This window comes from Rhinatrema bivittatum, chromosome 13 (genome assembly GCF_901001135.1).
Source record: "Rhinatrema bivittatum chromosome 13, aRhiBiv1.1, whole genome shotgun sequence".
Lineage (NCBI taxonomy): Eukaryota > Metazoa > Chordata > Amphibia > Gymnophiona > Rhinatrematidae > Rhinatrema > Rhinatrema bivittatum.
In genome coordinates this window covers 4,319,576-4,337,091 of record NC_042627.1, presented here as the reverse complement: position 1 = coordinate 4,337,091, position 17,516 = coordinate 4,319,576, and the positions used below count along the sequence as shown (strand labels likewise).

Here is a 17,516-nt window from a genome sequence, read left to right as displayed (position 1 = left end):
ACGAGCTTTCCAGCAGCTCTTTCCAGTCACTTTTTCTGCATTTTTAACTGATTGTTACTCTCTCTTCCCTCTTCCTGCCTACAACCTGTACAATGGTATAAATCACCTCCTTTTTCATGCTGTTATGCCTGTCTCTATGGATCATTGCATCCCTCTAGCTCTGGCCACTACCTTCTCGCACCATTTCATTACCTTGACATTAGTGGATATGGCCTAACTAAGGTCTGTTTTCTACCTGAAGTATTTCAGCTCCCATCTTTGGATATTCTGCAGAATAGCAAAACAAACCAAACCAAACTTCCGTTGGGAAGTGCAAACGAGAAAACAAAACAGACCAGACTGCCTACCTACAGGCTAGCGGAAAAACCCCAGCTCGGTCACATATGCAAAGCACAGGCAGACTCTCACCAAATACAGAAGAAGGGCCCACATATTGGAAACAGGATCATGCAGACAAAAACTGAACTGAAAACCCCAAGAAAGCAGGTTAATGTGCAATGCAACAGCAAAGAAAGAGAAAACATAAATGCATTTCTTCCTGTGCTAAATCCAGAGATACCGGAGATGCACATTTCCCAAAGCCGACAGAGAAAATCAAACCTCCCCACAAGAGAATGAGCAGGAAAACCTGCGTGACCCCCAGGGCAGCAGTGAGAGCAGGAAAAAGCTAATCAGGGACAAACCTGAGCCGCACCAGAACTGGGGGCTTTGTTTGTGAATTCTCCTATCTGTACTTTGACATTTTATTTTACTATTATCAATACAATTGTAGGTGATTTTTCCTCTCTTCATTTTTAATCATGTCCCTATCTTTTTGGTAACAGATGTACAAATTGTTATGCCAATAAAATTCACTGAACTTGAATCTGTGTTCCGTGAGACAGACAGACAGACAGACGTCAGCTCAACAGGCCTCCCCAGCCCCAGATCCTCACACCCACACACGCACGTCAGTCCAACCTCAGAGAGGGAGCGAGGAGAGGAACAAAGAGAAGGAGAGAGAGGAGAGGGAGACCCCGAACACGGGCAGGAACACAGAGACAGGCGCGTACCTCAGCCTGCAGGCAGGGATTTGTCTGTGCACAGGAGACACCGGGGCAGGAACACAGAGACAGGCGCGTACCTCGGCCTGCAGGCAGGGATTTGTCTGTGCACAGGAGACACCGGGGCAGGAACACAGAGGCAGGCGCGTACCTCAGTCTCCAGGCAGGGATTTGTCTGTGCACAGGAGACACCGGGGCAGGAACACAGAGACAGGCGCGTACCTCAGCCTGCAGGCAGGGATTTGTCTGTGCACAGGAGACACCGGGGCAGGAACACAGAGACAGGCGCGTACCTCGGCCTGCAGGCAGGGATTTGTCTGTGCACAGGAGACACCGGGGCAGGAACACAGAGACAGGCGCGTACCTCGGCCTGCAGGCAGGGATTTGTCTGTGCACAGGAGACACCGGGGCAGGAACACAGAGACAGGCGCGTACCTCGGCCTCCAGGCAGGGATTTGTCTGTGCACAGGAGACACCGGGGCAGGAACACAGAGGCAGGCGCGTACCTCGGCCTCCAGGCAGGGATTTGTCTGTGCACAGGAGACACCGGGGCAGGAACACAGAGACAGGCGCGTACCTCGGCCTGCAGGCAGGGATTTGTCTGTGCACAGGAGACACCGGGGCAGGAACACAGAGACAGGCGCGTACCTCGGCCTGCAGGCAGGGATTTGTCCGTGCACAGGAGACACCGGGGCAGGAACACAGAGACAGGCGCGTACCTCGGCCTGCAGGCAGGGATTTGTCTGTGCACAGGAGACACCGGGGCAGGAACACAGAGACAGGCGCATACCTCGGCCTCCAGGCAGGGATTTGTCTGTGCACAGGAGACACCGGGGCAGGAACACAGAGACAGGCGCGTACCTCGGCCTGCAGGCAGGGATTTGTCTGTGTACAGGAGACACCGGGGCAGGAACACAGAGACAGGCGCGTACCTCGGCCTCCAGGCAGGGATTTGTCCGTGCACAGGAGACACACGTGCACACACAGGCCCAGCAGGGACCAGAGCATATGCAGGCAGGAAGAGACTCGTGGATACACAGGCAGCTAGAAATGGACACACTCAGACACATACTCTCAGCAGCACACATACGTTTATGTGTATGTATATACACACACACACTCAGCCATGTATAAGGAAATATCGGTACGCACACACAGTCTCATAAACACAGAGCACTCTTGGGAATTAGCCAATCCAGATGTTCATTCAAAAGCAGCTTTAGGCTCTAAGTCACATACCAATATCACAGCAATTTTCAAAAGCTATTTACAGGCTTAAAATGGGTTTTACACAGGTAAATGCACTTTGAAAATTGCCACAATATATGCCATTGAATTGTCAATAGGATTTAACTGCATTAACTGCATTTGCAAATTGTTACAATAGTATGATACATATATATACAGTACGTGTGGTATAAAGAATACATTAATGTTTTAAGCCCTGTAATAAATCTCTCAGCGCTTGCCTCTCAATCCCTCCCAGACACTGACATAAAAACTCTCCTTCACTCTCTGCCTGACCTCATTCTGCATCGATCCCACAGCAGAGTGACCAAGCAGGCAGATCCAGCAGGACCACAGGGAGAGGCGGAGGTCCCAGTACATCAGCAGGCAGCATCCGGCATGCACACCCATGTAAGCTTCTCAAAATGAAGCCATCACACCAAGAGCATTGGGGGAATGCACGCACAAGCCATGAAGTCCGGAAATCCAGCGTCACCCCATGTACCTAATGTACTGCAATGGGACAGGGGTGACACTGGCACAGCCCAGCTGCTAACCAGTGCATGTACAGGCACGGACAAGCCAAAAGAGAACCACGTTGTCAAAATGCAAAAGTTCACCTGAGAAGGCACTAATGCCTTATCCTAGCCTAAAGTAACAGAACTCAAAAATAAACTGTACTATTATTATGGCTGGATTGGATTATTGCATTACTGTGACAGCTATTTCGAACCTGCAACGTGCGCAGACTGTGGCAGCTCGCCTTCTTACGGGGGCAGTTACCAAGTGCATACAATGCCAGCATTGAAACAACTGCCTTGGCTGCCAGTCCAATTCAGTTTGCTGTTTAAAAGCAACGACCTTGGCTTTTAAGGCTTTTCATAACTTGGCAGCATCCTACCTTGTGCCTGGCTGTACTCTCAGATCAGCACAGGATGCCTTTTTGGCAGTATCCTCGGCCAAAGATGCACCATTAAGTAGTTCAAGGCAGAGGGCCAGTTCCAGGGCAAGGGGGCGGCTACCCCGGGTGTCGGGACCTAGGAGGCATCATCAGCAGGGCTGCTTTAACCTACGGGCATAGGAAGGGGCCCAATGCATGAGCACCCATGGCTCTACCCCACTGGCCAGAGCCCCAGTCGCAGGCGGCAGAGACCAGCCCTCTGCTTCCTGCTCCAGTACCTCCCCTCCGACCCCAGGGAGCAAACAAGGGACAGGAGGAGGCCGGTTGGGTGAGCAGGGAGCAGAGAGGGTGCAAGTCTAAGCAGCCCTCTGCTCCCTGCTCCAGCCACCCTCTCCCCTCTTGTTCCCTGCAGAGAGAAGAGGATGGGGAACAGGGAGGCAGGGGAAGGGGGGGTGAACCCAGTGTGGACGGAGTAAAGACTGTAGTTTGTGTCTGTATATTTTCTGTTTCTAATTCGTGATCCCTCATTCTGTATTTAGTGATGGCCTCTGTGTGACTGAGGTGAGAGATTCTGCTGCTCTGCTTTATACCTGGGAATATGAATAAGTGGAGACTTCCTTTGAAGATGAAGTGGTTTTATTTGGGAGTCAGATTTATTATATTTTGTTATTTTTATTATGCTTTTGTATTGTAATCTGTTTGCATTTTGTTTTTATTTTAAATTATGAATGCTATGCTGTGAACCACTTTCACTGTATTTTTACTGTTTATGCAGTATTTAAATGTATTATATAAATAAATAAGGGGTAGGATCTGTCTAGGGATCTATAGCAGCCCAGCCTGTTCTGTTTTTCCAATAGGAAGTGCCTCGGTGTTTTAGGGCCCAGCAAAATATTGGCAGTGTTGCCTTGCCATACAGGGCTGTTGCTGTTTGAGTTCTGAGAGTTAGTGCTGTTTTGGTATGGCAGGTTTGCTATAAAGGCTCTGACTGTGACTTTTTTTTTCGGTGTTTTGTATCGTTTCACAAAGTGCCTTGTAATGGAGGCAGCCTGTGTCGCTGTCACTGAAGCCTGTGTCACTGATACTGAAGCCTGTGTCACTGATACAGAAGCCTGTGTCACTGATACTGAAGCCTGTGTCACTCTTACTGAAGCCTGTGTCACTGATACTGAAGCCTGTGTCACTGATACAGAAGCCTGTGTCACTCTTACTGAAGCCTGTGTCACTGATACAGAAGCCTGTGTCACTGATACTGAAGCCTGTGTCACTGATACAGAAGCCTGTGTCACTGATACTGAAGCCTGTGTCGCTGTCACTGAAGCCTGTGTCACTGATTCTGAAGCCTGTGTCACTGATTCTGAAGCCTGTGTCACTGTCACTGAAGCCTGTGTCGCTGTCACTGAAGCCTGTGTCACTGATACAGAAGCCTGTGTCACTGTTACTGAAGCCTGTGTCACTGATACTGAAGCCTGTGTCACTGTTACTGAAGTCTGTGTCACTGTCACTGAAGCCTGTGTCACTGATACTGAAGCCTGTGTCACTGATACTGAAGTCTGTGTCACTGTTACTGAAGCCTGTGTCACTGATACTGAAGCCTGTGTCACTGATACAGAAGTCTGTGTCACTGTTACTGAAGCCTGTGTCACTGATACAGAAGTCTGTGTCACTGATACAGAAGCCTGTGTCACTGATACAGAAGTCTGTGTCACTGTTACTGAAGCCTGTGTCACTGATACAGAAGTCTGTGTCACTGATACTGAAGCCTGTGTCACTGATACTGAAGTCTGTGTCACTGATACAGAAGCCTGTGTCACTGATACTGAAGCCTGTGTCACTGATACTGAAGCCGGTGTCACTGATAATGAAATTTGTGTCACTGTTACAGAAGTGAGAATATAATGTGAATTACGTCCCTCTGGTGAGTAGTAAGGGGAAACATCTGATTTCACCCACCCAGCCATTTAAGAGATTACTTTCAACAAATGTAGTATGGATTTCCTTTAATTGATACATTCAGGTGTTTATTGGTGGAGGGGGAGGTTTGCAGTCTTAGCACCAAGAATCGCAGGTGACATATTCATCAGACACATTTGTATTAAGTATAAATATATAATATCCTGTATACACACACAAAACAAAGTTTAATATTTAAAATATGATTTTACAGGACTGTACTGGGAAGGTTGATAGTGAGGACACGCTTGTTGAGTTTTAATTACCAAAATCTCAGGAGAAGTCTATGGGCCTGAAAGTTAATTGGGATGGGGATGCAAGGCTGAAGATTCACCTAGGGCAGTGGTTTCCAGGCCTGTCCCGAGGGACCCCCAACCAGTCAGGGACATGGCCAGGTCATCTCGGGGCCCGTGAGTGTCGTCTGGCTCACAGGCTCCATCTACTGATTTTATTGCAATTTTCCGCAGCCATTGCCGCTCCACTAAGAGCTACAGATTGTGGCTGAAGGAGCAAAGGAGGGAGAGGAGAAAACGGGGGCTCTGCCAGGGACTGTTGCTAGACTGAGGGAGAAAGAAGAGGGGGCTGCTACTGGACAAGGAATGGAGAGGTGGAAAGAAGAGGATGCAGGGTAAGGAGTGGGTGAGAGAGTGAAAGAAGGATTCAGAGCAAGGAGTGGGCAGGAGAGAGGGGGAATTGAAAAGCAAGGATTTGGGGGAAACGGAGGGGGGGTTGCAGGGCACAGAGTGGAGTGAGGGAGAAAGAGGGGGATGCAGGGGAAGTAGAGGAGAGGAAGAGGAGGAGAAGAGGGGCAGCTCTGCCTCCATCACCGGAGGAGAGAGCGCTGTGTGGAGACAGCCGCTGGCACGTGGGGGAGGAGAGGAGGAGAAGAGGGGCAGCTCTGCCTCCATCACCGGAGGAGAGAGCGCTGTGCGGAGACAGCCGCTGGCACGTGGGGGAGGAGAGGAGGAGAAGAGGGGCAGCTCTGCCTCCATCACCGGAGGAGAGAGCGCTGTGCGGAGACAGCCGCTGGCACGTGGGGGAGGAGAGGAGGAAAGAGGGGCAGCTCTGCCTCCATCACCGGAGGAGAGAGCGCTGTGCGGAGACAGCCGCTGGCACGTGGGGGAGGAGAGGAGGAGAAGAGGGGCAGCTCTGCCTCCATCACCGGAGGAGAGAGCGCTGTGCGGAGACAGCCGCTGGCACGTGGGGGAGGAGAGGAGGAGAAGAGGGGCAGCTCTGCCTCCATCACCGGAGGAGAGAGCGCTGTGCGGAGACAGCCGCTGGCACGTGGGGGAGGAGAGGAGAAGACCTGGTCCTGCTGTACCTGCCGCATGGAATAAACTGCCTCCCCAGCAGATCTGGCTGACGGTTGTCCTGGGCTGGAAATTGCAATGAGTTTCTTATGCATTGCGTAATGTCGATTGCTAACGACCAGTGCTTTGCTAGCCTTCACCATTTTTGAGTCTACATTATGTTTCTTATTTTAACTGTGTTTTATTAGATGTTTCTGTTTATGGCTTGTTTTGCTATGTTATGACTTGCCTTCAGTGTATGGTAAGATGTGAAAGAAGAATAGAATTATTAATGTTATTAAAGCGAGTATTAACCATTGACATAAATGTGTTCACAGAGAATTAGCACGTATATAACGCATTATAAAGCGGTAGTGAATGTTCAGCCAATCAGACTGCTTGACTGGCAGGCCCCCTTCCCATTTCTAGCTAATCAGCATAGACAGGGGAACCTTTCCCACAGGCACTTTCTAAAATAATTCTAAACACTATCTATAAATGCACGGCCCAGTATGGCATGTTCTTATAACAGGACAGCATCTGCAACTGAGCATGTCTCTTATTACATAGGAACATCCTCAGCTGCCAGGGCACTTGTGCAGGAAGAGACGTTGTGCATTGCACATATTAATGTACCTTTTATCAGTCGGAAAAGGCACACGACAGAGCTTGCAGAGAGGGGCATTGGATCATCGTTCGTTGAGTCCTTCCAATGTGGGCTTGGACGCTCTGGGAACATTTAGAAGTTTGGACGCACACGCAACGTCTTCATAGTAGCTTTCAAAAATCGATTTTCTGAAAGGACCAGCCAGGCTGGGATTCCTACGGCGGTTGCCGCTGATGCAGGCTGACTCTGGATCGAAACGCGAGCTGGGCCGCACCATGGGATCTTGCTGGTTCAGAGAACCGAGTGACGCGGAGGCCGTTTCAGCACTTTACACGCGGGGGCCGAAAGATCAGGACAGCAGCCGAGTCCTCCTCACACCCTTCCTTTATGGCACAGAAGCAGCGGGACGTCAAAAATGAAAATAACGTATCCACGTCTGAAGGTGCTCCCGTGCTCTGCCCCACGGTTCAGATTTATGTTTCAGGCAAAGGTAAGGGCAGGGAAGACTGTGGAAGGGAGGAAAAAAGCTCCTGCAAGCAGAGACTTGTGTAGAAAGCACCATGAAAGCTTTGCCTAAATCTTAGATACAGACCTTGGGGGTATGAGCCCCTCGGCACTTTCTATCCAAGTCTTTGCTTGTACGGTTTTTCTGTTGATTTTTATCGTAGAGCATGGGGAGATCAACTTTCCAAGCGATTTACCTCAGCTGAAAACTGCTCAGTGCCTCACTCTAGCCGGCTCATGGCGTGGAGACGGGTACACGCCCGCACACGTTTTACCTCTGCTCGCAGACACAAAACCACGCGCACAGGTTTACCCCTGGTTGGATGCGCATCCGTAATGCAATAACGGGATCAGCGCGTCCAAACCAGTGCACGGCTAACGGTGCTCATCCCATGCAAATGCCAAGTTGCTGAGGCTATCAGCTATTCCCCCCCCTAAAGTAAAAAAATGCTGCTTTTCTGTAGCTCCTCCGACTTAACATGGAAGTGATATTAAGTTGAAGGAACTGAAAAAAGGAGCATCATTAAAAAACCATGGTTTTTTTAGTCTTTCCAGCAGTCAGGTTAGGGTGACGGACACTCAACTAACCAACGTCCGTTTCCTTACCCCGCGCATGGCCGCGTCTCCTGAGCGCCCGATGCCATGGACGCGCTAGGGATGCACCATCTCCCCCTAGCGCCTCCTTCCTAACGCAGTGGCTGAAATGTCTGCTGTATCGCGCGCGCCCGGGAGAGGGGGACGGGCGTGCATTAGAAAAGCGGGCGCTCGGTCATAAGCCCTCCCCGTTTTTCGCACGCCGATACCGCGTCGGCCAGAGGGAGTGCTCCCAGGCTGGCAGCTACGTTTCAAAGGCAAGGCACACAGCAAGCTCCTTTCTGAAAATTAAACATAAGATCGGTAGATACGTAACCTCCCCGGACATTGCACCCGGCCAGAGCACTTACTCCCCGGGTGAAAGAAATCCCATTTCAAAACTCTCTAGATTGTACGTTGTTGCCTATCTGCATTTTTTTGTGCCTAAAACTTAATATCTGGCTCTAAATTTTAAAGACACCGACCAATGTGTGTTATTTTTATTTTTTTTAGAGGTGTTTGCATAGGGTCAGGGAGGTTAGAGGGAGCCCTGGGTGGGGGGTGGGGGCTGGGTATCCCCTTCCAGGTCTCTGAACATGTCTGCTGGCTTTTTTCAAACTATGAACTGGTCATGGGTCATGGGTCGTGTCCCGTTCCCCCCAAGGCATGGGAAGGCCAGAACCATTTGGAAACCCCCGATGGCCAGAAATCTGCTCTGGGTGCAGGCTCCCCAATTTTTCCACCTCTGTGCTCCAGCGGCTGAGATCTGTCACGCACCTTATATTTAATTCAACAGACATCTCAAGCTGCCCTTGGTGCTCGAGCTCTGGGACCCAGCACAGGACTGGTTTGGATTTTGCGCGTCTCCTGTTTTTACGTTAAGTGCAAGCTTGTTATATTTCTACCCTGCAGCACCAGGGCCATAGACCTCAGAACTAGGAGGAGTGTAGGCCAGCGCAGCAAAACAGGAGCACAGGCACAGGGTTGCCACAGGCAGACCGGGGCCGGTGCAATACAGCGCACTCAGCCGAGGGCACCGTTTAACCCCTGGCTGGACCCCTCACGCACGTCCAAAACACGTGTCCACCCCCGTGAAACTAATAGCGCTCATCACCTGCAAAATGCATGTTGCTGGGGCTATTAGCTGTTCTCCCCAAATCCAAAAAACAAATGTGCGCCGGACCCACGCATTTTTACGCTGGGAAATTAACGCCTGCCCAGAGCAGGGCATTCATTTCTGAGCAGCCCAGGATGCTGCTTTCCTGTACATCCTCCCACTTACTATCCTGGCACTATTAAGTTGGAGGAAGGAAAAGGTTTTTTTTACTTATTTTAAAAAAGTGTGCAGGTGGTCAGGTTAGGAAAAGGGACGCTCAGGTAACGAGCCACCATTTTCCTAGTCCATGGCTGCGCACGGGTTAGGAAAAGGGACGGATGGACGCTGGTAAAACTGAGCGTCCTTTTTCCTAATTCGCCCTAGAAGCGCATATTTGTCCCTAGCGCCTCCCTGGCAGCGTGACCCCCCCTCATTTAAATATTCAATGACAGGGCCCAGGAGAGGTGCTGGGCGCACAACACTGAGCGCCCGCTTTGCGTGCTGAGTTTTTTGCATGGGCCCCACTCACATTACAAGGGATGACTTTATATCAAGGACGAAACGCCCATTCCCCTCACTGTCCTCTGTACATGGGTGCACCATATAACTTGACATTAAGGGTAAAATGCTTGCTCCCCTCACTGTCCCTGATATAAAGTTACACAGAATAATTTAGTATTAAGGATAAAACGCCCGCTCTCCTTACTGTCCTAGATAGCCAGGTTTACATTAAGGATAAAGCGCCCATTCCCCTCACTGTCCTCTATACATGGGTGCACCATATAACTTGACATTAAGGGTAAAATGCTTGCTCCCCTCACTGTCCCTGATATAAAGTTACACAGAATAATTTAGTATTAAGGATAAAACGCCCGCTCTCCTTACTGTCCTAGATAGCCAGGTTTACATTAAGGATAAAGCGCCCATTCCCCTCACTGTCCTCTGTACATGGGTGCACCATATAACTTGACATTAAGGGTAAAATGCTTGCTCCCCTCACTGTCCCTGATATAAAGTTACACAGAATAATTTAGTATTAAGGATAAAACGCCCGCTCTCCTTACTGTCCTGGATAGCCAGGTTTACATTAAGGATAAAGCGCCCATTCCCCTCACTGTCCTCTATACATGGGTGCACCATGTAACTTGACATTAAGGGTAAAATGCTTGCTCCCCTCACTGTCCCTGATATAAAGTTACACAGAATAATTTAGTATTAAGGATAAAACGCCCGCTCTCCTTACTGTCCTAGATAGCCAGGTTTACATTAAGGATAAAGCGCCCATTCCCCTCACTGTCCTCTATACATGGGTGCACCATATAACTTGACATTAAGGGTAAAATGCTTGCTCCCCTCACTGTCCCTGATAGTAAGTTATTCTATGTAACTTTATATTAAAGGATAAAACGCCCACTCTCCTTACTGTCCTGGATAGCCAGGTTTGCATTAAGGATAGGGCGCCCTCGCCCAGGATAGATACCTTACCCTGTATAACTTCACTGCTGCCCTGGCCCCTATGGGGGATCACTGTCTACCCTCGTCTGCCTTTCAGAAGCCGCTCAGCAATGCCCTGCGAGGCTGCAACAAGGATCAGAGGGGGCTCTGCGGGGTTACAGGTGGGGCAGGGGGGGGGTCCCTCAGCCAAGGGACGATGCCTTTAGCAGAACTGGGGGAGGGGGAGAGACAAGTGCAGACCCCTCCATGCAAGCCGAACCCGCTAACAACGCAGAAAGCAGCACAGCCTCAGCTTTACCTTCCGAAACCTCTCTGGTGACCACGAGGAGGAGGAGGGGGAGAGAGAGCGGAGAGCCGGGGATCCTCGGGGGTCCCATCCCTCTCCCTCGGCTTGTGCCTGCCCCAGAAGGCCCCCTCTCGCCGGGTTCCCACAGCCACAACCTCAGCAGCTCCCCTGCTCGGCAGACAATAAAGGGAAAGAGAGGAGAGGAGAGGGGGAGGGGGAGAGAAGAAGGGAAGCAGGGGAGGCTGGACCAGCCCTCCCAGGGTCCTAGAGACCACCACGTATTGCCCAGCCTGCTTTATAGCAGGACTCGCTCCTTCCATCCCATTATAAGTGCCGGGCTGCTGGGGCTCTCCCTTACCCCAGGTTCACATTCAAGAAGCTTTGCTGGTTATGACAAGGGTGGTCCCTCCCAACCAGGGAGACTTACTGCCCCGCCGAGTGAGATGTAGGCCAAAGAGTGGGGCATAAATCTGGACCCCTTGTGGGCTGCTCCCTGTACCATGAGAGGCAGGCAGCAGGTTTCCCTCTTAGGGGATAACAAACAGTCAGGAACTGCTGTGCTCAGCAATTTGGATGAATATCCCTCAGCTCCTCCCTGCTCTCAGTCTCTTGTCTCTGCCTGTGTGTGGCCCCCTCCTTCTCTCCCTGTGTGGATCTCAACCAGGGCCGGTGCAAGGGTGACAGGCATCCTAGGCAAAAAACTTACAGCCTTCAGCCCTGCTCCACCCAGCCCTCTCTCCACCTGCCATTAAAAGTTATGGAGCTATAGCAAATTAGACTTTTATTGGTGTTTATTAACATTTCATGATCGCTTATGCCCAATTTACAAATAAAGTATACATAATAGTTACAATGTCCAAAACTACAACAACAATATAAAACAAAACAAAAACATTCATCATCTCCAGGAATTTGGTCAAAATGCTGCAGTCTTAACAAGCACATCACATTAGCCAAAAGCCAGTCCCATCAGAAAGCATTCTAGGAGGGTCTTAAATGGTTTAGTGTATTCCAGCGGTCTCAGTGCTCCAGATCGCAGGCCCAGCTACAGAAAAAGCACAGTTTCTTGTCACCAATAATCGTGCTATTTACCTCAAGAATTCCTGTTTCTTTGGGAACTAATCTGAAAGATGACATTCAAAGTATACTTGTCGGAGGTAAAAATATCACTTAAACTAACATATATTATATTTACATGCACTGCTGTGGTGCCAACCAGAAAACCCTGCAAAAAAAAGACACTTGGAAGCCATATAGCATTAGGCCTAGTGTAATGCCTGTTGTATCTGGGCTAGGCCCTCCGAAAGCCATGAATAAACAATTTCAATTACAATATAGTAAACCTCCCATACCAAAACAGCATTAACTTCCAGCTGTTAAAAAGTAACAACACTACCTATGAAAAGGCAACACTGCAAATATACCAGCAATACACCTGAAACAGCAATACACCTCCTATTAAGAAAACAGAACAAGCCAGGCTGCTCTAGATCCCTACAAACAAATTGCACAGTATAGTGCGGCACGTATACTGACAGGCACGAGAAAGAGAGACCACGTAACACCGGTCTGGAAGGGTTTACACTGGCTGCCAATAGAACAGAGAATAATCTTCAAAGTATTACGTATCATCCATAAAATTCTATACGGAGATATGACAGATTGCTTGAATACCACAGTAAGACCACATGTACCGCAACGTGATCTAAGATCATCTCATAAGGGTCTACTCACAACTCCGAATATCAGATCCGCCCGCTTATGTGAAGTAAGAGAGCGCGCCATATCCACTGCGGGTCCGAAATATTGGAACAAATTGCCACCGGACCTGAGATTGCAGCCAGAAAAGAGACAATTTCGGAAAGGACTAAAAACATGGCTGTTCCTTCCAGCAAGCATATGCAGACGAGACATTAGCATAGGAGCCTAGACATTCTAATGTGTCTTAACTTTTTCTAATACTGCTTTTACTTTTTATCTTTACTTCGGTAATTTTATAGTTTTTAATCATTTTAGATATTTAGATCTATATTTATAATATAATAATTGTATTTTTTTTCCCATTTCGCCACCTATTTTATCATTATGATTAATTGTAAACCGCTGAGATGGATTTGTCCGTGCAACGGTATATAAAACTGTTTTAAATAAAAAAACAAATAAATAAATATTGGCTGAGTACAGAGACTGTGGGGGGAGAGGGCATCGGCCATCACCACCGCGCTTGGCCTCATGCACCCACTGCCTTTCAGCTGAACTAGCAGCTAAGTTCTCGCCAGGAAACTCAGCTACCGGACCAAGGCACACGTCTGAGGGACCACGGAAATTGCCTCAGGAATTCTCAACTGGGGAAGGGACCTTTAGGTATCACCGCAGGAGAGCAGGGCTTTCTTTTCCCGAATTTATAATTTCAAATTTCTCCTTTCAAAAAGCTCAAAGCAATCCCCATAGGGAGATGCACGTCCACCATCTGCTGGAGACAGAGAATACTGGCAGGCTGGGGTCACTGCAGGGTTATATATACTGTGACGTCAGCTTGCTCCATCTCCATCTGCTGGCAGGGGAGCATAGCCCCACTGGTCCTGAGTCCATCTGTCTACACTAAGGAAAACAAAATTATCAGGTAAGTAATTTCTCCATTCAGAAGTCCATCAATGTCCAAATATGAAAAAGTGATGAGCAGAGTTCCACCAAAAAGCCAGACTAAGTCTCCTGCAGGGGTTGGACCAGTCAAAATCTCCTTGCTCCCAGAATCATACACTAACTGGCATCGATGCCAATGCTTCTTAGTCTTCATGCGATGCCAGTGCAGATATAGTGGAATCCTTCATGTTCATTGGATGGGGGAGTTAGATGATGGTCTATCTCCTTGGCCTTTCTGAGTGCTCGCTGTCAAGAGAGATGAATTTTTCCTCAATGTCAATGCCCTTGCCAGCATCTGGTACAACTCCCAGACCCTTCGATGCCATTTTGTTGGACTTGCTTTTCCCCAAAGGGCTTTTCCATCAGCTCTAAACAGGAACGACAACCTCTAGGGGTTATTTTCCTGCATGTGAAGCATCTAGAAATATTGTGGTGGATCCCCAGGCAGAGCACACATCTGTCATGAGGATCCCTGACAATCATGATGCAATGCACAAGGGTTACTTGCTGAAGCTGATGGCCCTTTTCTCTTTCGGGAAATTGGTCAAAAAAATAGCCAAGGTGAAATCAACTGAATTTTACCAAAATAAACCGACCGATACCGTCAAAGCCTGATGCGCAGATATCAATGCGGTGGTGGAAAAAAATTTAGAAAACTTAAAAAATGACAGAAAAACTTAATGATCCCAAGGGCCCTGCCTCTCCTCCCCAAAGTAAAAATCATGCAAAAAAAAAAAAAAGATATGAACATTGGGCTCTGTGGAAAAGCAAGACTTGAGCTGGACAACATACAGGGTCAGTGGCGCATGGGAAGAGCTTGCAGGTCTGAAATGTAACATTCTCTGTGCCAGGCTCGGCTGTGGGACTTCACACCTTGCTTGTGCCTGCAGAGGGACCAGGTGCAGTTTGCTGTGATTCTACAGCTGCTGTCACTGGAGCTTTGTGGATGGGCTGCAGCTGAGTTACATTTCAGGTAGTTCCCTGTCTCAGAGGGGTCACAATCTAAGGGCCCTATTTACTAAGCATTTTTCCTTAGTTTGTCCCCGAGCAAGGGAGAGGGAAGTGACTTGTACAAGGTCACAAGCAGCGTAAGTAGAGGTGGGATTTGAACCCCGGCACTGCTGCAAGCACTGAACTATTCCTGCACTCCACTCCAGCCTTGATGTCTCTCTGCATAGCCGGCTCTCCTTCTGCTCCGCTTCTCTCCCCTCCCCCGACTGTTTCCTCTCTTCTCTCCCCCTCCATCCATTCTCTCCGCATGCCATGTTGTAGGTGCATTGCCAGAGTAATGTAAAACCGCTCCTCTCTGAGCCTGTGATGGAAGAGCCAGCAAGGAGCTTGAAATGTTGAAGCAGAACAAAGGGAACCATCTGCTGCGGAAGGGGAAACCCCCATGGGGGGGGGGGGGGGGAGAAGGGGGAGACCCAGGGAAGACCTGGAGCAACAGGCGCCCGATTCCCAGCCCCGAGCAGCAGGAATGATCCGGGGGTGGCAGAGCCACATCTCACGCTGCCACTCGCCAGGCACTCACGAGAGAGGAGAGGCAAGGAGCAGGGGAGGGAGGGAGGGAGGCAGTGACGGTGGGTTAGAGAGAGAAAGTGGAGAGGAGCGAGGGGAGAGAGGCACACGCTGCAGCCTTCCCGCCCCCACGCCAGACTCTTTTAGTTGCTGGTATGATGCTGTACACTAATGTCGGTATATAAAAGTTTCAAATCAATAAATAAATTCTCTACAGGCAGCAGCAGCAGCTGAAGATCCAGGTGGCAAATGCTATAAATCCCCCATGACATTCAAAATCTGAAACACAAGTCACAAATCCAATCTATTATAATTAGTAAAAACAACTGCTAGGGCAGTCTGCTCTCCTTCCACCCTCACAGCCAGCATTCTCCCTTCTTCCTCCTCACCACCTCTGCTCTCTCTACCTTCCTCCTCCTCGCTCCATCACCCATAACCAATGCGCCCCCCCATCGGTCCCCTTCAACTGCCTCCCCCCGCTCCTGCTCTTTCCTCTGCCTCCTCTAACATGCAGCCGCACTTCCTCCCCCATTCCTGTTCATACCCAGATCAGTCCAGTCAAGTGGGGCTTTCCATCCCTCCCAGCAGGTGGAGGCAGAGAATAGAAACAACTTTTCACCGTGCGAGAGCGCCACCTGCAGTCCCTCAGTATTTCTCTGTCTCCAGCAGATGGTAGAGGTGCCACCTGCAGTCCCTCAGTATTTCTCTGTCTCCAGCAGATGGTAGAGGTGCCACCTGCAGTCCCTCAGTATTTCTCTGTCTCCAGCAGATGGTAGAGGTGCAAAACCTGCAGTCTGGAGTTTGGAAGAATTTAAAAACGAAAGAAAGAAAGAGAAAAAGATGAAGAGAAGAAAAGAGTAGGAACTGTGGAAGCTCCAGCATCCAATTAACATAGAAGGAGGAGACAATCTTTGGAAAAACTGAGGGAACCGTATGCAGCATCATAACGTCATTCGCAATCCACCAGAAAGGAGCTCTACAGGACCAAACCTGAATCTCCAAAATCCACCTGACCGAACAAATGGTCAGCAGAAACACTGCATTCAAGAAGAGGTTCCTCATCGACACTCTCCACAAAGGCTCAAACAAAGGTCCACACATCACCCGCAGAATCACGTTAAGGTCCACTTTGGACACAACTTACGAATTTAAGGACGTAAGTGCTTGACCCCCTTCAGAAAATGAACAACATTCGGAAGAAAGGCCAACGACTTCCCCCGCTGCTTGCCTGTTGGTCATCCCAAGGCTGCAACAAAAGGACAAGATCCGAGCTGTCTCCACACAACGGCTCCAGACTTTCATCCAAACACCAGGATTCAAACAGCCTCCACACTCTGACATATGCCAGAGACATCGAAGGCGTCCTAGCCTAAAGCAAGGTATGTTGGACCAATGGAGCTATCTCGTGCTTCGGTTACTGTGTTGGTTGTTGAGGCTCCAGTTCAGGGGGCTCCAATCTTGGGTTCTCGGTTTGCTCTTGAAGGGAAAGTTCACCTTTGAGAGGAAAATTTGATGGAGTTGGAGTTTTCTTCCTTTATGTTGGCTTGGGTACAGGTCAATACTGAGGCACTGAAGGTGGCACTCTCGGTTATGTAGCAGTGCATGAAATAATTGTTTTTATTCTCTGCCTCCACCTGCTGGGAGGGATGCATAAGCTCACTTGTCTGGACTGATCTGTGGTATTCAAGGAACGAAAATTAGCAGGTAAGAACCAATATTCCTTTCTCACTCCCCTCAGACAGTGCTCCCTCCACCATCCTCATTCTCCTAAAGCAAATACTCCCTTGACCATTTTCCCACATACATAGCACCTCCACCACCCCCACAAATTTCTCCTCTGCCATTCTCTTTCCCCTATAGCCTGCACTCCCTTCACAATCCCCCCTACATCAACAGATAGCACTTCCTTCACCATTTCCCCCTTATACAAGGCCACTGCTCTCTCCACTATGTCCACACACAGCCAGTGTTTCCGCTAACATCCCCCACAAACAGCCAGTGCACCTCCATATTCTCTCCTCCATATCTAGTGCGCTTTCACCTGCCTTTCCCCCCGCCACACACGGTGCTCTGACACCATCCTCCTTCCACCCACAGCCAATGCTCCGCCAGTCAACTTTCCCTCTATCTTCCTCCCTTGCCCATAGCCGGTGCTCCCTTCACTATCACCCCCTTCCACACACAGCTAGTGCTCTCTCCACATACATACAGCAGGCACTTCCTTCACCACCATCCTCCGATCCAGCACATCTTCCATCACCACAACTCCCACCACCACCACTACCATCCCTCAGAGCCAGCGCTCCTGCCACCTCCTCCCACTATACACAGCCAGCTCTCTTCTATTATCTTCACTCCCATGCAGCCAACACTTCCTCCATATTCTCTTGTCCATATCCATTGATCCTCCACCATAGTTAA

At 49.4% G+C, this 17,516-nt stretch overlaps 1 protein-coding gene across 1 annotated transcript in view; it reads right to left on the bottom strand.

The window, feature by feature from the left end:
- Positions 1-11,110, bottom strand: part of TMEM132A (transmembrane protein 132A) — a 48,642-nt gene extending 37,532 nt beyond the window's left edge. The window contains exon 1 of the mRNA XM_029574688.1: positions 10,947-11,110. Within this exon, the coding sequence (XP_029430548.1) occupies positions 10,947-11,025 (79 nt within the window). The 5' untranslated portion in view covers positions 11,026-11,110. The remainder of the gene's footprint in view (positions 1-10,946) is intronic.
- Positions 11,111-17,516: the final 6,406 nt, after the last annotated feature.